General features: G+C 44.0%; 1 protein-coding gene across 1 annotated transcript in view; it reads right to left on the minus strand.

Moving 5' to 3' along the window:
- Positions 1-8,848: 8,848 nt before the first annotated feature.
- Positions 8,849-15,624, minus strand: part of SCGN (secretagogin, EF-hand calcium binding protein) — an 88,306-nt gene continuing 81,530 nt past the window's right edge. Inside the window, exon 11 of the mRNA XM_033934374.1 lies at positions 8,849-9,681. Coding sequence (XP_033790265.1) covers positions 9,553-9,681 — 129 coding nt within the window. The 3' untranslated portion in view covers positions 8,849-9,552. The remainder of the gene's footprint in view (positions 9,682-15,624) is intronic.

Here is a 15,624-nt window from a genome sequence, read left to right on the forward strand (position 1 = left end):
GGCTCATCCCCGCTAAGCCTAAGGTGACGTAGGGCTGCCTAGGTTCACCTAAGGCTTTTAGGCGAGCATAGGCGGTCTTCTGGGCCTCCCTAGGCTCCCGGAGGTGCTTTCAATATAGGCGGCCTGCCTGGGGAGCTTTTTTTTTTAAAAAAATGTGCATCCTGATTAGCTGATTAGACAGCTGTAGGACGCCTACAGCTGCCTAAAATTGGGACGCACTTTGCAGAATCCAGGCCTTAATTCCTGACTGAGGGAGTGGATTATGTAGCAGACACTCTGTATGATCTGTTCAGAGTACTCAGCAAAGTTTCTGCATACACTATCTCCACCTGTAGAATGCTATTGATTAGACATTGGGTGAGAGATTCTGCCTCTAAAGTGACACTGATCAAATTGTCTTTCAAAGGTCAATTGCTTTTTGGTATGGGGCTGGATGATTTGATGCCTAGAGTACAGGATCGCAATCCTAAGTCTCTACCAGATAGCAGACCAAAGACCCCTAGGAGGTTTGCTTGTGGTAATTTTTGTGGCTCCTGATGTTTTCATCAGTACTTGGCAGGATCTTTAGCCCAGAGATCCTTAAGCAGAGACATAGGGGAGGGGGGGGTCTAAACATCTTCAATCTTCTGGAGCCTGTGTCACAGGGGATTCCAAAAATCAGTTATGACACCAAGACAGCAGCGGTAACCTCCAGGATAGGAGGGAGACTAACAGCTTTGAATGAATGGGCAAAAGTCACCACAGACCGCTTGCTGGGTGCTGAACATTATTCAGGAGAGGTAGAAGCTTGAGTTCTTTCATCCGCTCCTAGACTTGTTTGTCGACTCTTTGGTGGGAAGACCGGAAAAAGCAGTGCAGAGGCTATTAGACCTGGAAGCTATTGGAGCTGTCCTGGATAAAGAATCAGAATTGGGCAGATACTCCATATACTTCATTGTGCCCAAAAGAGACTCAGATGATTCTAGACCTGAAGTCGGTAAACGGCGCCCTCAAGGTCCCGTGCTTCTGCATGGAAACAGTCAGGTAGGTCATTGCCTTAATGGGGCCAGAAGAATTTTTGGCCTCTCTAGATTTAACAGAAGCCTACCCACATACTCCCATCTTTCTGGACCATAGGAAATTTTTGAAGTTCCATGATATGAAACAGCATTTCCAGTTCTTTGATATGCCATTTGGGCTGGCTAAAGCATCATGGACATTCACAAAGGCGATGGTCATAGCGGCAGCTTATCTCCACAAGGAGGGCATACAAGTACATCCATACCTGGATGAATGGCTGATTTGAGCCCCGTCTAAAACTGAGGGCAGAAGAGCAGTAAGACATGTGGTCCAGCTCCTTCAGACCCTAGGCTGGATCATAAATTTCCGGAAGAGTCACCTGGAGCCATCACAATCCCTGGAGTACCTGAGCATAAGATTCAGTATGAAAGAGAACAAGGTTTCCTTCTGGAGGCCCGAAGACTGAAGCTCATGTGGCAGATCATGGAGCTGCGGAACAAACTAGCACCGATGGCTTGGCAGTACATACAGGTGCTGGGCTCAATGGTAGTAGCGATAGACGTGGATCTTGAGCCAAGGCACATTTATGCCTTCTATAGGAGGCACTCTTATCCCACTGGTCTCCGCAAATGGATGCGTTGAAAATGCCATTTTCTTGGACAGCACAGGTGTATCACAGGCTAGATTTTGTCTCTAAGAGACAATCTGGAGCTACATCCACAGTCTCTGACCCAAGGAATGCCTCTTTGCATTTCCACCTGGGTGAGGCTGATGACAGATGACAGCCTTTTTGGTTGGGGAGCCCATTGTGAGGGGTGACCAGTGTAGGGGCAGTGGATCCCGCATAGAGGAAGTGGTCACTCAACATGTTGGAACTGAAGGCTATCCATCTGGTGCTGCAGGTACTAGGGAACTTCCTACAGGGCAAAGCAGTCCGAGTATGTCAGTCGGCAGGGAGACACCAAGGCCCTGATTCTATAAAAGGTGTCTAAGTCTTGTGTAACGCTGAGCGGAACTTAGGCGTCCAAACTAAGTGGTTAATGAGCCATTTAAGGGTCTTAATGAGCGATAATTGGCACATGGATGTCCAAAAGATGTGGACGTCACTTTGTAGGCATCTCCACAATTTCATGGACACCCATTGGGAAAACTCAAGCCTAACAGAATAGGCATAGTTTCAATATGGGCATCCTTTGATTCATTTGCATAATGCTGAGCGAGTGTCCATCTCATGCCTATATTGTAGGCAAATGAAAACCAGGTCTACTTTTGAGCTTAGTTTGGGCTTCAAATAGATCTGAGTTCTATGGACGGAACTTAGGCACAGTTTGGATGTCCTTAATGCAATCTGCTAAATAGCTCTCTGGGTTTTTATTTTTGCTTTATTAAGCTCAAAATACATTTAATAAGGCACCACATAAACAAGGCACATCAAAACATATATTGCAAGCAAAACCTTCTATTTTTTTGTGAACAAACATCAATGCTATGTGCTAATTAGAGGAAAAGATCCATTAACTGAAGCACAGCACATGAAAAACACAGCTTTAGGTTTTTTGCTAAAAAGCTACCCTTTTTTTCAGACTAAACAGTGCTCCAATCAGCTCTTTCTTGAAAGCAAAGAAAGCATATGAAAAAAATATATAGATTGCAAAAGCTTAAAACAGAAAAAACAGATACAGACCTTAGCATGGCTTCTACTTCATTACAGAGTGGATGTAGCAGCAAAATTGGATACCACTTTCAGAGCTTCAGTGCTGTCAGCAGACTTAGCTATCCCACCCTAGATTCCGGTGACGAGACTAAAGCGTGCCAAACAATTGCGCGCAGACAAAGGAGCTCAGACAAATGCACGCAGGACATCAACGTACCAGATTAAAAGTTAATTCTAAAACGCTCTGAGGGGTGTGGGGGGGAGGAACCCCTCCACACTTAGAGAGGAAACTGTAATTTTCCCATAAAACAGGGAAAAATTACACTTTCCTCTGTAATGGGGGGGGGAGGAGTTTCAGCCCCTGAACCCCCCAACAGCAGTACCAACATTTCTAAGTAAACTGGGGGGGTTCCCCCCTAGAGCGCTTTAAATTTAACTTTTAATTCAGCGCTGATGTCCTGCGAGCATTTGTCTGAGCTCCTTTGTCCTCACGCGCTTTCATCTATGTACTTAGATTCCAGGGACTGCTTTGATACGTTCCACTGGTTCATGACTAACGTTCCTATTGAACTAGAAGGGAAGATTATGTATGAGGGTGAATCAAAAATTAAAGGTAATTGTTAACACGATATCCAGAACAGAGCTAGCGAAATGCAACATATGTACTCGTACATTGCCTGTTGGATAGTTCTTCCATGCACAGTGCAGTGCCCGGCCTTTAGTCATATGGCAGTCACAAGGTCAGAAATATGGCTGCTCCATTTCAAGATAGCACCATCAAAGAACAACGTGCAGAGGGAGTGAAATTCACTGTCAGATATTGACTCATTATGGTCATAACACCACGAATCAATGAAAGGTTTATGAGTGGGTAAAAATGTTTAAAGTAGGAAGAACTGGTGTAACCGATGAAGGTTGTTCTGGTCTCCCATTAACATTACGCATACAAGAGCACATTGGCAGGGTGTGGATGCCTTGATTAGAGAAGACCGGTGGATAATGGTGTCTCAGTTGGCTGCAAATGCTATAATGCATGATGATTTGGGATACAGGAAAGTCTGCGCATAATGGGTTCCCAAACAGCTTACTGATCTGCAAAAGCAACAGCGTATGGAGGTGCCATGAAGGTAAGGGGCAGGGAGGGAGAAAGAGAGGAAAGGTGGGGTGGAGAGGAAAAGACGCTGAAGGAAAATGGGCAAAACAGAGGGGGGAGAAGGACGCTGAAAGGACATGGGGAAGACAGAGGGGGAGAAGGACGCTGAAAGGACATGGGGAAGACAGAGGGGGGAGAAGGATGCTGAAAGCATATGAGGATGACAGAGGGGAGAAGGACGCTGAAAGCACATGGGGAAGACAGAGGGGGGAGAAGGATGCTGAAAGCACATGAGGATGACAGAGGGGGAGAAGGACGCTGAAAGCACATGGGGGAAGACAGAGGTGGGAGAAGGATGCTGAAAGCACATGGGCAAGACAGAGGGGGAGAAGGACGCTGAAAGGACATGGGGAAGACAGAGGGGGGAGAAGGATGCTGAAAGGACATGGGGAAGACAGAGGGGGAGAAGGATGCTGAAAGCACATGGGGAAGCCAGAGGGGGGAGAAAGATGCGGAAAGCACATGAGGATGACAGAGGGGGAAAAGGACGCTGAAAGGACATGGGGAAGACAGAGGGGGGGAGAAGGATGTTGAAAGCACATGAGGATGATTGGGGGGAGAAGAACGCTGAAAGCACATGGGGAAGTCAGAGGGGGGAGAAGGATGCTGAAAACACATGGGGAAGACAGAGTGGGGAGAAGGACGCTGAAAGGACATGGGGAAGACAGAGGGGGAGAAGGACGCTGAAAGGAAATGGGGAGAAGATGCTGGCAGGGAAGAAGACAGAGATGCCAGACTATGGGGGGAGCAGAGGGAAGAAGATGGGTGCCAGACCAATTTGAAAGGCGGGAGAAAGGGAGAGGCACAGTAACAGAGCAAATGGAAGACGCAGAGAGAAGAGAGACAGTGGATGGAAGGAATTGAATGAGAAGATGAGGAAAGCAGAAACCAGACAACAAAGGTAGAAAAAAATTCTATTTTTTTTTTTTTTTTTTGCTTCAGGACAAAGTAGTATATTAGTTGCATTGATAAAAATTTATAAACAAAGCCCTGCCAGCTGAACATCTCTTTCTCCAGTTCAGCAGCCAGAACTTTGATTTATAAGGAATGAATAAGCTAAATATTGTAGTACTGAGGCTTGTATGGATGTTGCGGGTACGGTGACGGGGTGGTGAATGGGATGGCAGTGATGGGGTAGTGAAGGGAATGGCGGTGACGGGGTGGTGAAGGGGACGGTGCAGTGATGGGGACAGATTTTTTTCCCCGTGTCATTCTCTAGTGCTCACGTCAAAAGCTTCCCTCTGACTCAGCTTCCTGTTTCCGCTTATGACTGAGCTTTGCGTTGCCGATCTGAAGTTCTGTTGATGCCGGGGGTAGAAAGAGGCCTGTTGCCGATCTTAAATGTCATCATGGGGGGGACATTGCCGATCTTGTTGCCAAAATAGGAAAGGTGAGGAAGGGAGAAAGATGGGCCTGTGGTGGATGGAGAGATTGAGAGAAGGGGGCAGATGATGGAAGTGGGGAGAAAGGGGAGAGAGAAGAGGGCAGATGATTGAAATGGGGAAAAGGGGAAGATGAAGGAAGTGGGAAGAGAGAAGAGGGCAGATGATGGAAGTGGAGAGAAGGGAGAGAAAATGCTGAATGGAAGTGGAGAAAGAGAACACATACTGGATGGAAGGAGGGATAAAGAAAAAGGACATATGCTGGATGGGGGAAGAAGATAGAGTTAGTGAGATAGTGGAGGGGTGAAGGAAAGGGGTGGCATTCTGTGGGTAGACATAGTGAAAAGAGGGAGACTGAGGACTGCATAGTAAGAAAGAATTTAATTTAGATGGAGGCAGAAAATAAAGAAGGAAGACCATAGAAGGGAAGAGAGAGAGAGAGATGCTAAAAACCACAGGGGGGGGGAGAAAGAGAGATGAGAGGAGAAAGATGCCAGACCATGAGGGAATAGAGGGAAGAAGATGGATGCCAGACCAAAGGGGGGGGGTCTAGAGGAGAGATGGCAGGGGGAGACAGACAGTTTCTGGAAGGGACAGACAGTGGATGGAACGGACAGATGCTGGATTGTAGAGACAGGGCAGACGTTGGAAGGAAAAGAGTGAAAAGAACATAAAAGCAGAAACCAGAGACAACAAAAGGTAGAAAAAAAATCATTTTATTTCTATTTTGTCATTAGAATATATCAGATTTGGAATATATATCCTGCTAGAGACATAACTGGGGACTGCAAAGCCCAGGCAGTGCTTCTTTAGCTTCCAGCTGGCTTAGGGCTCTCTCAGACCAGGGGGCAGTTGCCCTAGTTGCACTCCCCTAACACTATTCCTGTCATGTGTGACTGCAGTATTCTGTTAGCATGATATTTCTGTGTAGCATTCTATAATAATTTGGCTTGTTCAGTTTTCTTGATAGTAGAGGGGATATATGTGAAGGGGAGGGAAGACAAGGGTTTTGTTGGTCCTTGCAATATCATTTCTTTTTATACTTTAATAAAATATGTTCAATATAAAATCATAACTGAGACTTGTGTGGATGGGATTAGATGGTTTGCGGGGACTGAGCTTTTTTAATTTTCAGTCTTAGTAGTTTGCCGGTCCACAAAATAATTCTTTTATTTCTGCCGGTCCACTGGTGTAAAAAGGTTGACAAACACTGCTCTAGAGCAGAGTTGGCAGCTGCGCTGAGGTGCAGGAAGGTCCCCCAATGACTCGTCTGCCGGCTTTGCTCCGGAAGAAGTAAGTTATGTCGGAGGGGGTGGACCCGGCAGATGCAGTCATCGCGGGTCCTTGCCACAACTCCCTGCATCTGCCAGGTCAACCCCCTCCCAACGTAACTTACTTCTTCCGGAGCAAATCCAGGAGTCATTGCAGGACCTTCCAGCACTTGGCTGCCGACTCTGCTCCAGAGCTAGTACGTCGGAGCGGTGTGGACCGGCAGCCGGCAGCTACAGTCATCGCGAGAAAGGTGCAGGACTGCTGGAATGAAAGAGTGGTGAAGGGAGAGAAAGGGGGCAGGGTGGTATGGAAGGGTGATGCTGATGGAATTGATGTACAGAGAAAGGGGAGAGAGACATAAGGAGGAAGGATACTGGATGGAATTGGATCGGAGGGAAAGAAAGGGGGCAGATGCTGATTGAAGAGGGGTGGATAAAGAGAGAAAGGGCAGACATTGGATGGTAGTGTGGCGGGTAGAGGGGGAGCCTATGCTGGATGGAAGTGCAGATGGGAGAGATAAGGGGGAAAATGCAGGAAGGAAATGGGAAGAGAGAAAGAGGTGAGCAGACATTGGAAGTGGGCAGAGAGAGGAGAAGGTACTAGATGGAAGGGGTAGAGAAAGAGGGCACATGATGGAAGGAGGGGATAAATAAAAGGAGGGCACATGATGGGGGAAAAGGATTGAGTTAGGGAAATACTGGAGGGGGTGAGGGAAAGAGGTGGCAAGCTGTAGGTTGACAGTAAAAAAGGAAATTGATGAGAGGGTAGTAAGAACGTAATCTAGATGGATGCAGAAAATAAATTGAAAAGGAAAATGAGGGAAGAAAGGGATTGCAGAAGAGAGATGTGTGGGAGGGAAGGAGAGGAGAGAGATGCCAGACCAATGAGGGTGAAAGGAGAGATGGAAGGGGGAGGCATACAGTTTCTGGAAGGGGCATAGAAGGAGAGAAGATGCCATATAGGGGCAGAGAGATGGCAGACAGTGGATGGAAGGAAGAGAGTAACAAGAAGATGAGGAAAGCAGAAACCACAGAAGACAAAGGTAGAACAAAAATTTACTATTTATTTATTGCTTTAGGAGACATGTGTCACTGTTTCTGTGGTGTTGCATTGTATGCAGAGTCCAGCTTCTTGCTGGTTCAATTTAACTTTTGTCTATGTATTTCTATTTTATCTCCCCTTTGACAAAACTGTGTAGTGTTTTTAGCGCCAGCCGTGGTGGTAGCAGCTCTGATGCTCAGAATTCTATGAGTGTCAGAGTTGTTACCACCGTGGCTAAAATCCACACTACAGTTTTGTAAAAGGGAGAGGGGTTAGTTTGTGATGACATATTCCATACTAGGCGAAGGTGTTTTCTGTGTTCTGTATGTTCGAAAAATATGGTTTTCTGTTAGGATTGACGGTGTAGGATTGATCTGTACTAGTCTGGCTTGTTTAGTTTTATAATGGGTGTATTGATGTACTGCTCAGTGCAGTATGTAAGATGCTGCCTTTTCCTAGGTACTCATGTGTGACGTGTGACTTGTTACTAAAAATCATGTTTTTCATATAGATGGGGGGGGGGGGTGTCAAAAAAATGATGGGCCCCGGGTGTCACATATGCTAGGTACTAATGACCCAGATATCATGAAAACATAATATGTAAAAGGATAAACACTTTCAATAGTAATGGTGGTAATGTCCAATGATATAAAATAAGAACAGCTTAGGCTGCAAACTCAATCAAAAAATGAAGGAAAAAGCCTCAGAAAGGGACCTCCCACCTCGACCAAAAAGGCTTACAAAGAAGTGGTCGAGCGGTCACCTCATTGGCAAAAAACCTTCACTATGTGTTAAAGACTTATGCTGTGCTCTGCTTCGCTAATGAAATTTAAATGATAGAAGAAAATTCTCAACTTATCTTTGCTGATCGGTACAATGAGGTCAATGAGGCGACCGCTCGACCCCTTCTTTGTAAACCTTTTTGGTTGAGGTGGGAGGGCCCTTTCTGAGGCTTTTTCCTTCATTTTTTGATTGAGTTTGCAGCCTATGCTGTTCTTATTTTATATCATTGGACATTACCACCATTACTATTGAAAGTGTTTATCCTTTTACATATGCTAGGTACGCCACTGGATATGATTCTAAAATAATGGACTAAGGGCTCCTTTTATGAAGGTACGCTAGCGTTTTTAGCGCACGCACAGAATTAGTGCGCGCTAGCCGAAAAACTACCGCCTGCTCAAGAGGAGGCGGTGGCGGCTAGCGCGCGGGGCATTTTAGCTCGCGCTATTCCACGCACCTTCGTAAAAGGAACCCTAAATGTACTGTTTACATTTATAGCACAGGCACTACTCTTTCCAATATGTGAAAGTTGGACTTCTAGAAAGAACCCAGCAGAATATCGTATATCCTTAAATGTGAATTTTATTTTACACAAACTGAATACATTCACAAATATTAATTAAAGCCAAAGTCAAACGCTGTATATAGTACATTTAACAGGGCCATCTAAAGAAACAAGAATTATAGTCAATCCTAGGCAAAATTCATTCCCTTTTTTCTCTGAGGACATGTCTATTTTGAAATAGGTTAAAATAAAATAAACAGGTTAAAAAAAAAAGATTTGAACTTTCTCTAAACAGGTAAGGCGTCATAACCTGTTACATTTTATTACAAAGGTACATGTTGATTATCTGATCATTTCCTCTGAATATTATTTATTTAAAAATATTATTAATTTAGCAACTAATTTCTTTCTTAGTAGGGTTACCATTTGGCTCCAGAAAAAGGAGGATGGATTGTGACATTGGGGGTTTTACGTCCATTGCTTTCAATGAATGTAAAACCCGGATATCTCAATCCGTCCTCCTTTTTCTGGAGTCATGAGCTATACTGTACCTTTTTCATAGATTCAGAGTGTTAGTCATGCATTCAATATTGTTATCTAGATCTGCATGCAACAGTATGTACTATCAGTACGCAGGTCAGATGCCCAAAACGTTAACATTCAACAAGGTCACACAGATTGTTAGCAGAACATTGATATGGCTTTCACCATCAAAGTTTTCCAGAGAAACAACAATTATTTTAAAAACAGAACTACATTCAACTTAAGGGGCTACTTTAAGCCCAAGACACAATGCCAGTTCCGATTTTTGAATTTTTCCATCCCTGTTCACATCACAGTGATTGAGAAGAATCTGGCGGAACTTGTCAAGATCCACACCGCTAATGCTGGGCTGCAAGCAAAAGAAATGCTTCATTAGGAAAGAGTGACTGTAGGATTCGGAACCATTTAATGTCTTTTATTCAAAAATCAACTAAATAAAGAAACTTTAAGAGATGTCCAATGAATACAAATACCAAATGATGAGGACAAAACTATAAAAAGTGGATTTCTTGCTAGACCTCAAACACCCAAGGCACTATTGATTTTATTCGTGCCCTTATTGGGGTGGTGTTTTCATCATTGGTCTTAGCAAATAGCATGTGAAATAAATATTTTAATTAATTTTCAACAGGCTCTGCATAAATTATAAAGTGCATAGAGTGCTATAAAAGTGCTATATAGTGCTCTAAAGGAAAGGCACTTATCTTTGTGCAAAGGTAAGAGGGCTGGAACACTGCCCATACGCCGAGAGGTTGGACAGGCTGGGGCTCTTCTCTCTGGAAAAAAGGAGGCTCAGGGGTGATATGATAGAGACCTTCAAGATCATGAGGGGCATAGAGAGGGTGGATAGGGACAGATTCTTCAGGCTGAAGGGGACAACAGGTACGAGGGGGCATTCGGAGAAACTCAAGGGAGATAGGTTCAAAACAAATGCAAGGAAGTTTTTCTTCACCCAAAGGGTCGTGGACACTTGGAATGCGCTACCGGAGGAAGTGATCGGGCAGAGTACGGTACAGGGATTCAAACAGAGACTGGACAGATTCCTGGGGGATAAAGGGATCGTGGGATACTGAGAAAGTATAGAAACCCAACCAGGTCGTGCATGTGCAAGACCGGAGGGCTAGGACTTCGATGGGAAGATAGGACTCATCAGGAAACCAAGGTGGCATGGGGGCCCCTTCTGATGATTTTGACAGGTCATGACCTGTTTGGGCCGCCGCGGGAGCGGACTGCTGGGCTGGATGGACCTATGGTCTGACCCGGCGGAGGCACTGCTTATGTTCTTATGTTCTTAGAGCACTATATAGCACTTTTATAGCACTCTATAATTTATGCAGAGCCTGTTGAAAATTAATTAAAATATTTATTGCAAATGCTATTTGCTAAGACCAATGATGAAAACATCACCCCAATAAGGGCACAAATAAAATCAAAAGTAGTGTCTTGGGTGTTTGAAGTCTAGCAAGAAATCCACTTTTTATAGTTTTGTCCTCATTTTTTATTCAAAAATGACATGATAGGGATGCAGGAATTGCATCAAAATAGTACTGATAACTGAGCAAAGAAATGGATCTTTTTGGTTCAAGTTTCAAGTTTATTAATATTTTGATATACCAACCATCCCTTACAGTAATAAAAGATATATATATAAAAAGCAAAATAAAAAAATGGGGGGGGGGTAAGGTCAATACAAAGACTTGATTACATAGGGTATGTTACAAAAGGGGAGAGAGGGGAAGGGAAAGTTTTAAAATTACATTATATAAATAAAAATAAAATGAGGAGACGAGGGGAGGATAAAACGAAAGGGAAAGATGGGGTGTCGCTTCCTGGAAGCGTTTTTGTGGTCCCGCTTTTATTTGGGAATTCAGTTGAAATTTTGATAAGCGTCTTTATAGAGAAATGTCTTAAGGAGTGTTTTGAACTTGTTTAAAGAATTTTCAGAACAGATATTCGATGGCATGGCATTCCAAAGGGAGGGCGCAACAACAGAGAAGATTGTGTTTCTGGTATAGTATAAATCTTTGATTGGAGGGACTGTTAGTAAGTTCTGGTTAGTGGACCTGAGGGCCCTTGAAGTGGTGTGTAGAAGGAGGTATTTATCAAGGAAGGCAGGCTGATGAGAAGTCTTGATCTTAAAAGCTAAGAGAAGAATTTTATAAGTTGTTGTATGAGAGACTGGTAACCAGTGAGATTCTCGGAGGGGAGGAGTAACGTGGTCATATTTTTTAGCTTTATGAATGAGTTTGATTGTCTTTAGTTGCCTTTAGAAACATTTTCTGCTCCATGGTCTGTTATAATCTTCAGTCGTGAAATATTAGCTTTGCTAAGTTATACTTGTCATCATCTTATCACAGGAGCAGCAATTTCTCATTTTGTGGTCTTAAACAGCATCTTTATGTTTATGTTTCCCCAACAAGAGCTGATGTACTGATGCACTATTTCAGTGTCTTTCAAACTGTGTGCCATGGCACAGTGGTGTGCCCTAAAGATATTCCAGGTGTGCCATGAGAGATTAGAAAATTTTACTTTATTTTTAACAATTCCCTTCATGTGTATTCACTAGAATATTTATCATTTATTTCATTTTCTATCCCGTTTTCCCCAAAGAACTCAGAACTGGTAAAAGGTAAAACATACACAATATACAGTTAACAGGTTACGATTTGCCATAATTATCCTTACAGTGCAAGTTTTCCAATACAAGTTTTATCCTAGCTTGACACACAGTTTACAGGTTAAATTTTCCATAATTACAGTGCAAGATTTTTCAATACAAGTTTTTCCTAATGTGACACATACCAGGATCTGCTACCAGTATACATTTCTTTGTAATCCATTGGTCATGGGCAGGGGAGTTAGGCGAAGAGATATGTTTTTATTGCTTTCCTAAAGTTGAGAAGTCCTTCAAGGGATCTGATCTTTTGGGGCAGTTGATTCCAGTGGCTCAGCATGAAGTGGGAGCAGGAACATTGTTTGGTGGTTTGCAGTTCAAGGGCATGACCATGGGGCGTTTTAAGGCGTATTTCATCCTGGGAGCGGAGGGACCTGTTAAGCACGTATGGAGGAAGCTTAGCTGTCATGTAGCCATGCGCCATGCTGTGCAAGGATTTGAACGCTAGCATCAGGTCCTTGAAGATACAACGTTTGGTTACGGGCAGCCATTGAACCGATGCTAGAGCCTGGGAGACAGGGGTACAGGCACGGAGGGTTTTTAAGAAGCCTGATTGCCGTATTATGTACACGCTGGAGATATCATATGTTCTTTGCTGTCAGACCGTTGAATAGCGCACTGCAGTAATCCATGCGGGAGTGTACTAAGGCATAGAGTAGTTGAGTGAAGTCAGACTCTGAAAAGTAGTTCCTTATTTTTCGGAGTTGTCGCAGGTAGTAAAATGAGGAAGATACCACCTGAGAGATATGGTTAGAAAGCGACAGGTTGCAGTCAAGAAGTATTCCTAGGCTGCGCGCTTGGTCTTCACGTGCACACCTTCATTTCCCCCCTCCACCATACCTCTACTTCTTCGCTGGCTTGAGCAGCAACTCCAACCTGCTGCTCACACCGACGTCGGCTCTCCCTCTGACATCACTTTCGAGTCCTGTGGCCAGGAAGTGACATCAGAGGAAGAACTGGTGACGGCACAGGCAGCAAATTGCTGATGCTGCTCAGGCTGGGAAAGTTAAAGAAGAGAAGGGATGGGGGGAACGTGTACATAGGGGAAGGGAAAGGGGGAAGGGGGGCACATGGGGGAAAAGTTAAAGAGAAGGGGGCACGTGTGCATGTGGCAGGGGGGGGCAGGGAAGGAGCAGGGAGTGGAGAAAGGGCAGGGGAGCGGCACCACCATCCCAGGTGCCTCTCACTTTCACTACACCACTGAATGTACATTATTTTGTAAATTACATATATAAATAGGAGGCCCTGCCTATGTTCCTTCCCTTTGTGTGACACTTTGCAAGTATGTGCTCTAAATTAAGCAGGTATTTGCAAAATAGTGCTTATAGGCATGTTGGCAAATTCAGTATTCACGTGTTTGCTTTTATGCAATTTTATTTATTAGGATTTATTGATCACCTTTAAAAAAAAATAATATTTTTATTGATATTTGTTACATAAATAACAAAAAATCAGGAAAAACCCCCCAAATTCAAACAAGAAAACAACTGTTCAAAATAAAACTTTCTTCAAATCCACATCAATAAAGCCTCTTAATGCTGAAAATATTACAAGTTTGTGTAGGTAACAATTTGTAGTCATCAATTACAGGCAAAGACCAACTCCAATATGTCACTTATTTATCACTTTTTAGAAGGAGTTCACTCAAGGCGATGTACAGCAAGAATACGTCCAGGGGCGTCTAACCCCGGCCCTCGCCAGGTCGGGTTTTCAGGATTTCCCCAATGAATATGCATGAGATCTCTTTGCATACAATGGAAACAGCGCACGCAAATAGATCTCATGCATATTCATGGGAGAAATCCTGAAAACCCAAATGGAATGCGGCCCTTCAGGACTGATGGCCAATTCTGCAATAGACAATTACAGCAGTAAAAAAATATTCAAACAACAATACAAGGATATGGCATAGCATGGTGCATTACAATGTCAACACAATAAAATATTTTAATAGACCTCTTAGGGTGTAAGCAAAGATGGAACATATATGAGATAGATAAGATAGAGTAACAGGAGTATGGCCCAAATTCTATATTTAGCTAAGTTGTGCTTGCAAATCAGTGCACATAGCCAAATTGCACTTTAATGTAATTGCTTAACAAAACAATTGGTGCCGATAATTAGCAATTAAGACCTAATAATTGACACTAATTAGAAATTACGTGCACAACTTTGTAGGTGCATTCTATAAAGTGGTGCACATCACTTCTAAACTAAACTAAAACTTAGCTTTATATACCGGGTCTTCAGCCAGAAAGGAGCTCGACTCGGTTAACAGTAACTTAAAAAATACTTAAAAAAGTAACAATCAGAAAATATTAATATGACTAGTTTCCAAAGTGTTTGGCAAATAAAATAGTTTTTAAAGATTTACGAAAAAGTTGAAAAGGACCAGGACCCCTTAAAATAAGAGAAAGTTCGTTCCATAGTTGAGAAAATTTGAAAACCAAAGATTGACTGAAATTCTTGACTCCTTTGATTCCTTTCACTGAAGGAAGGGAGAGTTTGAATTGTTGGATGCCTCTTGCATAGGAGAATCTATAAGCATTCCATAATAAAGGGACAAGAGGGATGAAGATACCATATAAAATTTTAAAAGTAATACATGCACATTTAAAGTGAATCCTGAGATAGACCGGAAGCCAATGAAGGTTTAAAAGCAAAGGAGACACATGGTCAAATTTACTTTTTCCAAATCTCAAAAGGGGGCGTGGCCAGGGGAACAGCATGGCCAGATTGTGGCCCACTGTACAGAATATGCCCAATCCACGCACAACGCAGGCGCAGGTATTTAGGCCTGGTTTTCCTTGGCCTAAATGGGTGTGCCTAAATGTTATGCTGCGTAAAGCCTTATACAGAATCGCACTAAGAGCTATTCTTAGTGACATAGTAAGGGGGGTGGGGGGTTGTCTGCCCCAGGCGCCATCTTGGAGGGGGGCACCAGCACCCGTCCTCCTCTCCAATCCCCCCTGCGTGAACCTTCACCCCCCCCATACCGCTAGCTTTTTGCCGGTGTGTGCAGCAACTCCAACCTGCTGCTCACACCAGTGGCAGCTCTCTCTCTAACGTCACTTCCGGGTTCTGCGCCTAGGAAGTGATGTCAGAAGGAGAGCCACCACTGACGCAGGCAGCAAGTTTGTGATGCTGCTTGCACTGAGAAAAATTAAAGATGTACAGGGGAAGGGACGCATGGCAGGGGGAGTTGGAAAGGAGCAGAGGGTGGAGAAGAGGGGAGGGGATGGGCGCCACTGGCTGTTCTGTTCAGCACTGATTTTTTGGTGACGGGACAATCACGCGCCAAACACCAGCACGCCGACAATTCGGGGCAAGACACAAGCGCACCGCAGGAAAATTTAGTTTTAAAGAGCTGCTGTTGGGGGGGTGTGGGGGTGCAACCCCCCACATTATAGAAAAAACAGAACTTTTCCCCAAAAAAATTGGAAAAAGTTCCGTGTTCTCTATAATGGAGGGTTCCAACCCCCCAAACCCCCCTCCCTTCGAACACTATGCAGTAAAGTATGTGTGGGGGGGGATTCCCCACTCACACCCTGCTTCGGAGCTCTTTAAAACTAAGTTTTCCCATGGCGCGCTGGTGTCTTGCACTGAATTGTCTGCCCT

Source organism: Geotrypetes seraphini, chromosome 2 (genome assembly GCF_902459505.1).
Source record: "Geotrypetes seraphini chromosome 2, aGeoSer1.1, whole genome shotgun sequence".
Classification (NCBI taxonomy): domain Eukaryota; kingdom Metazoa; phylum Chordata; class Amphibia; order Gymnophiona; family Dermophiidae; genus Geotrypetes; species Geotrypetes seraphini.